We start from the raw sequence: 8,484 nt of genomic DNA, 5'->3' as shown, positions 1-8,484 counted from the left end.
AGGAATGTTTTATCAGACCTCGCTAAAAGAGTTGAGGATCTCCAGACAGAGTCCTGCAAACACAAACAGCGAAGAAGCACATGTAAATAAATACATACTTTTTATTGCTGCTTTAAAGTCAGATGTAATTTTAAGTCTGAAAACTAGTTATCATATCGAATGTGACATTTGCTAAATGGCACCTGAAAACATTATTACACATTTTGCAGTTTCCAGTCTTTTTTTTTTTTTTTTTTTTTTTTTTTTTTTTTTTTTTTTTTTTTTTTTTTTTTTTTTTTTTTTTTTTTTTTTTTTTTTTTTTTTTTTTTTTTTTTTTTTTTTTTTTTTTTTTTTTTTTTTTTTTTTTTGAAACTATACACAAAAAAAATAATTGCTTTGTCGGTGTTTTTTCATACAGAATAGATGGGACTTCTTGGTGGATGAATGCAGATGACATTTGCTGTATTGTCTAAGGCTGAATTTTGTTTTTTCAAATAACAAAAATCCCATATTCTTCTGTCTGTGTCTGTCAGAGGTGGCTCCCGACCTGCGAGGAGGTGGACGGGTGCAGCAGGTGGTGCTGGAGGGAAACAGACTGGTGCTGACCTGCCTGGCTGGAGGCAGCTGGCCCCTTCAGTACCGGTGGACTCTCAACAACAGCAACATCACTGACTGGACACCCCAGTACAGGTCAGTTAGCACTCGACTGGCTGGCTATGTATCAGACTTTTTGTCATAGACCTCTCTGTTGTCTGTAAGTGTGCGTCTGCCTGTTCGTTTGTCGAGCATCCTTCCTCCCGCTGAAGCTCCTCTACATGTTCGGTCATGCCTGCAGCACGAACAAACAGAGAGCTGTACCAGTTGGTAATGGAGTGTGTTCAGAGAAGGTCACAGCATTTAGACAGCAGAGCCAAAGTGAGATTAATAATTACATTAGCGCCATAAATATGTATATGGTCTGGGGGAAAGAAGAGCAGAACCAATCAATATGTCTGAGCCATTTCTTTTCTTTTCTCTCCACACCTCTCGTCCTGTCTTCCTCTGCCCCCCTCCCTCCCTTCCCCTCTCTCTCTGTGCGTATGTGCGATGGTTGGTAAGAGCTAAACAATCCCTCTCATTGAAACTGCAGCTGTGAAACAAAATTGTTTTTCACATCATTCAGAAATAGAGGGGATCTTGGGAACGGACGCACGCTGAGGGAGGGTGAGGTTGAACCAGCATTTTGTAAGCAGTCGTTCGATGCAGGAGCGGTTTGCGTCGCTCTGGACTGCTCTAAGCGTTCTGGCTGCTTTAGTTTGTCGAGGCCGGGGCGATGCTGAATTGGCAGGGTGCTGTGAGTGTGTGTGTGTGTGTGTGTGTGTGTGTGTGTGTGTGTGTGTGTGTGTGTGTGTGTGTGTGTGTGTGTGTGTGTGTGTGTGTGTGTGTGTGTGTGTGTGTGTGTGTGTGTGTGTGAGCAATGTGACCATCTGCTATTGTAAGACTGATTTTAGTGCTACACCTTTACAGCTTCCACATTAACATGTCTTATTGTCAGTTGAATAAAGAGTGGGTCGTCTGGTGAGTAAAACATTGATCCTCGGTTGTTCATGATGTTTCAGACACTGCCGTGGATGGCAGCTTTCTGTGTGTGTGTGTGCGTGTGTGTGTGTGTGTGTGTGTGTGTGTGTGTATACTTGTATTGTTCATGTTGTAGGGACATAAATCTCTACACAGTCCCATTGTGGGGACATGTCTCCTCTTCTGGGAACAAATAATTAAATTGTAGGGTCACGACTTGGCTGTAAGTTAAGGTGAGGCAATTAGTGATTATACGTCTGGGGGGAAATAATGAAAGTCAATGTAATCAATCGATCGAACTTTATTTATACAGCCCCTTTCAAACAAATCAAATGTATTTCAAAGGGCTTTACAAGCGATTGACTAAAAGTAGGATGTTAAAAATTAATTGGAAACTTATGTCCTCTGCAGTGATGGGGACCAAACTGTGTGTAACAGTGGCTGAATGTGAAACACGATGTAAAGAAATCTGGATAAAGGTACTTTATAAATGCAATTCATTCCATTGTCACATAAAATTAGAAAATAATTCAGGTCCATACAGAGTAACAGATTTGATCCCGCTCCACACATCCTCTTTAGAATACTTCTGCTGTTTAATGTAGTGGACAGTGAAAAATTGAGAAGAGCAGTGCTGTAAGTGGAAATGATTTACATTAATGGAATCTTCGGCTCCGTTTTTTCTTTCGCTGTCACTTAGACTGCAGTCGGCTGTCACTTTTTACACAGTGAGTTGGAATAAAAGTATCAACAGACAAGTTAGATTCACAAAAAAAGAAGGAAGTAACATTTGCTTTGTTTTCAGGGACACTGTTGACAAAGGTACGGTATCGTCTTCAAAACTGTGGCTGACAAGTTATTTCTCTAGCCAGCCATCGTGTGAGTTACTGGCAACATAGAGGGAAGTAAGAGATGCAACACTTAATTTTTTTTTTTATCACAAACGGTCTGTTGAGAGCAGGTATATAAACACATTGTTTGTGGTTCTGTTACATTAAGAACAGTTTTTTAATGTAAAACTATGTGTTCCTCTGCAGTCACACTTATTCAGTGCAGTGCCACATCACTACATCACAGTGTATGAATACATCCATTCTTCTTAGTGTTCAGATCGATGTTACAGGGAGGGTTTAGCCTTTCAGTGCTGTGGCTTAGCCTGGTATTACCAGACCTACATTCACTTTGTAAATAGAGGAGTCTGGCCACGCTCCACTGGGGATTGCTTCTCGTCGTTGCATGCTAATGGACGTAAACCTCTGGTTAATTTTGGAACTATTGGAGCGGCCTTATAGGACCATATAGTGTGTGAAACTCAATAAGCTGTGAGCCCCAATGTGAGCGGAGTGCAGAGCCATGTCGGTAAGTGACCGTTGCAGACTCCAGCTTCAATTCCTCGCTATTTGCTAGCGTTGCTACAACTGTTCGTATCTTCTGATCTTGCACTACTACCCCTGCTGTAGTTGAGACTACATTGAGAAACAAACACTGGACCTCAACATGATTGCATTTCTCCTCTACTACTGCTCGCTGATTGGTCCGCCATTTAGAGTGACTGAGTACATCTGAGTGCAAACAGGGTTTCCAGACTGTAAACACAGCAAAGACTGAAGCTGACACTGTCTTCCTGTCAAACCTCATTGAAATAGTTATTTTTTTGAATAAGGCAGGGGATTTATGTTCACATGCAATGCCGAGGATATGTCAGAGAAATTGATGGACAAATTATTGTAATGTCAACACTGAACTCTATTTATTGATATTCATAAAGTAAAACTTGTTGGAATTTCCCCAAAAATATATTGCTTGGCCACTGCGACCGCCTGATAACAAATGTAATGGAACGAAAGAGATGCACTGCGAGGAAGTGTCCAATATCAAAATCTGTTTCAGGATCAAAGCTGCTGTGTAATGTGTCATTCCTGATTCAAATGGAATTGCGTGCATGAGTCTTTGATGTACATGTGTGTGTTTGTGTGTACGTGTGTGCGTGGGGGGGAGGGTGGGAGGGGTTGTGTATGTTGGCAGCATACACTGACAGCCTGGGAGTTAAATACTTGGCCGTCCTGGTATTCATAATGAGCCCCAAAGTGATGTCCAGTTTTACTGTGTCTATCCGGTTCGTGTGTAATGTGTGTGTGTGTGTGTGTGTGTGTGTGTGTGTGTGTGTGTGTGTGTGTGTGTGTGTGTGTGTGTGTGTGTGTGTGTGTGTGTGTGTGTGTGTGTGTGTGTGTGTGTGTGTGTGTGCGCGTCAGCCCATGTGTGTATATCTGTTTGTGTGTTTGTCCGGCATGGCACCAACCTAGATCCTATGCCAAGCTTCCCATTAGTGAAGCACAGTCCATTAAAACCCCATTAACAATCCCTCTTAGAAAAAAACAAAACATGCACACAGTCAAAAACATTCTCTCTCACACACACACACACACACACACACACACACACACACACACACACACACACACACACACACACACACACACACACACACACACACTGTACACATGCACCACTCCGCCTTCCCTTCTGTTATGGTGATACTTTGACAACCTTAGGCCCAATCCATTTTCTCAAATCAAGGTTATGAAAGGGAGTTACACAAGAGTGCGTACATATGGACAAACGGACCTCCACCTTCTGTCCATTCTGCCTCCTCGTTGGTCTCCAGTCGTCCCTGGCATCGTATTTATGTACCGCTTTAAGAAAGAGCACGCACTCATTACCTTCCTCTCCATGCGTCTGTCCATCTGTAGGTTGTTCAGACCGTCTCTGAGGAGGACCGACGCCGGCCTGTATCAGTGTACGGTGAGGAACAGGATGGGAGCAGTAATACACCGGAGAACAGAGTTGCAGGTGGCCTGTAAGTACATATAGACACACACATGTTAAAGAGTATACACACTATTATAAGAGCACCAATACTGGAGTGGTTGAAATGACTGAAGATATTATGTAAGGAAACTTTGTCCACACCAATAAGCTGCTGGTCTCATAAAGTGAAATCACAAATACAGCAAATTTGGTCTTTTTTTTAATCATTAAAAGAAACGGGAGAAACGAGGACGATATCAGAAATGTTCCCTTCCTCTCTGGACATGCGGTTCTATTTCAGCTGGACGATAATATTTTAATTTAGTATGTGATAAGCATTTAAATATACGAAAGATACTCAGGCTAATGCAAAAATAAAACACAAATTGCCTTTTAAAGAATAATTGCCTGGTCGCACCGGTATCTAAAACGGAAAAAATCAATGAACTTGCGGCACGTAAATTTGTGCCGTTGACCATCGGGGAGACGTCTTGACAGTGCTGACCTTTGAGGGAACTGAGAGTCCAATTTGATCAAACCTCCTCTAGAAACTGCTCAACAAAACAGAATTGGTTTGCAGGGATTGATAGTGAAAAGACAACTTTTGAATAAAGTATTTGTTTATTGTGCTGTTAACCAATTTAAGTAAAGAATTGTTTGCTACAGCAGAGCAAATGTCACAAAGTGCTTCACAAGCATCAAATTGTACAAAAACAGAACATAGCAGTTATGAGATAATAAGAAAAAAGTAATAAAAACAAACATTAAACTATAAGCAACAAAAGACCTTAAGAGCACAGAAAACTAATTAGCTCACGACTAGCTGACTGAGATCTTTTCCTCCTCTTCAGTAAAACGCTTTATTGAATTAAATTATGTTGAGTCCTGAGAACAAAATGCCAGGGGGCCATAAACAAAACACAAAGAATCTTGTAGAAGTTTGTTGCTGTAGAACGGCGCTCACGTGTTAGCATTTAAATTACCCATTAGGCCTGCCAGTATAGTTACTTTGTCACGTAGCCTCAGGAGATACATACTTCGAGAAGATAAGCGGATATATTGAATTGATTTTCACAAGAACAGCGCTGAAATCTGATACATTATTAGTGAGACTCATGTTTTCCATCCCTCTCTTTTCGTCAAGTTTTGGGGAATTTCAGTGCCGACGAGCAGAGAAAGACGGCGACTCAGGGCCGAGCAGCCATCATCAGCACGCCCCCCCTCGCTTCATTCCCGCGACCGCTAGTCACATGGTACAAAGACGGACACAAGATCATCCCCAACAACCGAATGTAAGTCTCTCTTTTACTCTCTCTCTAGCACACACTCGTGTCTATATGGTGTCTTATGCAGACTCACGAGTACAAAGTGTGTCTAACGAAATACCACTTGAGATCAAATTTAGATTTTACAGTTCTTATCCCTCAGTGCTAAATTAATTAGCGCGCTCCAGAAGCACCAAAGTTCTTTTTAATCCTTGCACGTCAATTGTTATGAACAATAAGCTATTTAGATAACTGACCCTTTTCATTACAAGGCTTAGGACAAGAAAAGATAAAATGGTCTTTCCAAAGAATCAAATCTACAAGGATATTAAGTAATTTTAATTTTAGGTGCATGCTCTTTTATATTAATTTGAGATATGAGGGTCTAAGGATGTGTTGTGTAAGCTGTACTTCACAGTCTTTTATTTGAATGCTTTTGTCTGGCTCCTTTTGAAATGCCTGCAATTTGCATATTATTTTTTAGTTGCAACATATATCCTGTCAGTGTCATTATTTAGAAAAATGCCCATACAGTGTATTAATAATGTAGTTGTTCAGAGCAGGGAAGGAGGTTTGGTTATGAAATGTTTTCAAATGAATGTGCTATAGGTTCAGGCTGTAGCCTAAGTTATTTTAGACCATGCACCTTTTTAAATCTCCTTACCAGTGGAAGAAGTTGTTGTTATAGAGGCCTTCAGTGATTTTATTAGGCTCTGCCCACACTCTTAGATAACTAATTTCCCATTAAGAACACTAACTGCTCCCCAGTGTGTTATTGAATGAAATTGTCAGTGGCCTTGCTGTACACCTAAACGGCCAGCCAGCAACTTTTTACACTTTTTTTTAATGACAGTCACCACCTCAGAAGTTTTGTGGAGTCAGGTTACATAAGCAGTCTTTTTTTGTTGTCTAGTTCATATCAAGTTTGACTTTGCCTTATAATTTGAACGAACATGGATAATGTTCTCCTGTTAACTTAATGGGGCTTCATTGAGTGTGGCTTAATGACACTGGACTGCAATTATTTTGCTGCTCAAGACGCTGTCTGAATGGAAAGTGTTTACTGTCAGTGCATCATCACCACCACCACACTGTTAGCCTCCCTAAACTCCCTGCTGCTATCCAAGAAAAACACAAAGCAAACTTTCCTCGTTACTATAACTGATTATTTCATGACAACAGCAATTTATATATTTTATAAACCATACATACTCTCGACAAAAACAGGCTTCAAAACTATCAAGATTTAGTCTCAGAGTGTTGCTCTTGTCATGTTCACGCAGTCCTTAATGTCACAAATAAGACCACTGCTACCACGAGCACTTACATATAAAGGAATAATTAATATCTGAAGTCAGTGTGAAATAAGGTTTCGTACAGCTTCAAATCAGAAACCACTTTCTGTCACATCAGTCTCTCCATTCATTTTAAGGCCACTTATCCATGTTAAAATAGCATTGACATGGGCATGAAGAGCAGTGCAGACCCTGCTTTCCCCACATACGTCCTCCTGGTCCTTTTTTAAACATCCTCAAGTGGTCCGAGAGTCGCTAATGTGTCTACGTCCAGCCTGACAGAACTGCTACAGAGGCAAATAATCATTTAAAAATGGACGAACCATTCACATTATTCCTATACTCTAAATGAACCCTGACAGAAATGGAGTTTTACTAGTTTCTTCAATTCAATTCAATTTTATTTATATAGCACCAAATTGCAACACAAAAAGTTATTTCAGGGCACTTAACCCAGTAAAGTCCTTGCAACAAAACTTTACAACATTATACAGAGGAACCCAACAATTCAACAATTCTCACGTGAGAAAAAAACCCTCCGTTTTAACAGGAAGAAACCCCCTGACAGAACCACGTTCATATGATCACAAAGGACAAACTACCAGAAAACATCAATGTGTTTGTCAGCACTGCTCACTAAAAGATTGGGACACAAGTGTCGTTGCGGTAAAGTGACGTCTGGCAGTAGGGGTCTGCTCTGGAAGTTTCCCATTCAGAGCAACACTGATGAGTTGTCACAAGTATGTCAATAGAGCCAAATATATACAATTAGTAGTAAAAGCATGAAGTGAAGACTACTAACCTTGAGTTGAAGCTGGGGAGGCTGCTGACATTGCAGAGTAGGCGCTGATGTAACAGTTGCAGCATTAAGTTAGCAGGGCATTTAAAACACAATATGGTTTAACAGTGAGCAATCGGCTGCCTCGGTTTGGCAGGTGTGCTCACCTGAGCAGTCGGCCGAGAGGTCTGACCTTCTGAACGTCACATAGATGACGCTGTGGCCAGTGTTGGAGCCGGTTTTTGTGGCTAACATTGCAACACTGACTCCATTACTCTTTGCTATTTATCTTAATTAAGTTGAGAAAAAAACTGATAAAACATCCTGCCAAAAAAAGCACAGTCCATGCATTTTATTATTTGGACAAGCCATTAATTCAGGGATTTCCTCGTTTATTTACTGCAGGCATAGTTAGGTTGGACTGAATACCCAACTGCTTCCACTAAATTCATGAGAAATTAAGGCATTTTTATGAAATACAATGTCTCTGACTTTCTGGTAATAACGAGCAGAGGTGCTAATTCACACAGCACAAGGTTGGCATTCAATGTAGGAGGCAATTTATTTAGACTATATACCAGTTTTATACAGGAGGGTGAGAGCCTCCAGTAATTTGATAGAAAAAAAAAATCCATCTCAGTTAACAAGTTATCGGGTATCCACAACAGAAACTGCGAGATTCATCATTATTTAAAACAGCTGGCACAAACCAATAAATTTAGAGGGGGGAAAAGTGACTTTGATCATCAATCTTGTTGCCATATCAACAGTTGATTAGAAGCTCAGACGACATTTACTGTTA

The 8,484-nt window shown here is 40.6% G+C and overlaps 1 protein-coding gene across 1 annotated transcript in view; it reads left to right on the top strand.

Moving 5' to 3' along the window:
* Positions 1–8,484, top strand: part of LOC138615833 (protein sidekick-1-like) — a 242,936-nt gene that overhangs the window by 88,768 nt on the left and 145,684 nt on the right. Inside the window, exons 2-4 of the mRNA XM_069689684.1 lie at positions 513–669; positions 4,287–4,393; positions 5,489–5,636. Coding sequence (XP_069545785.1) covers positions 513–669; positions 4,287–4,393; positions 5,489–5,636 — 412 coding nt within the window. The remainder of the gene's footprint in view (positions 1–512; positions 670–4,286; positions 4,394–5,488; positions 5,637–8,484) is intronic.

Source organism: Brachyistius frenatus, unplaced genomic scaffold, assembly GCF_029030835.1.
Source record: "Brachyistius frenatus isolate BFR_SWC_R1_liver_20210118 unplaced genomic scaffold, ASM2903083v1 Contig_7, whole genome shotgun sequence".
Lineage (NCBI taxonomy): Eukaryota > Metazoa > Chordata > Actinopteri > Embiotocidae > Brachyistius > Brachyistius frenatus.
This window is presented reverse-complemented; position numbering and strand designations above follow the sequence as displayed.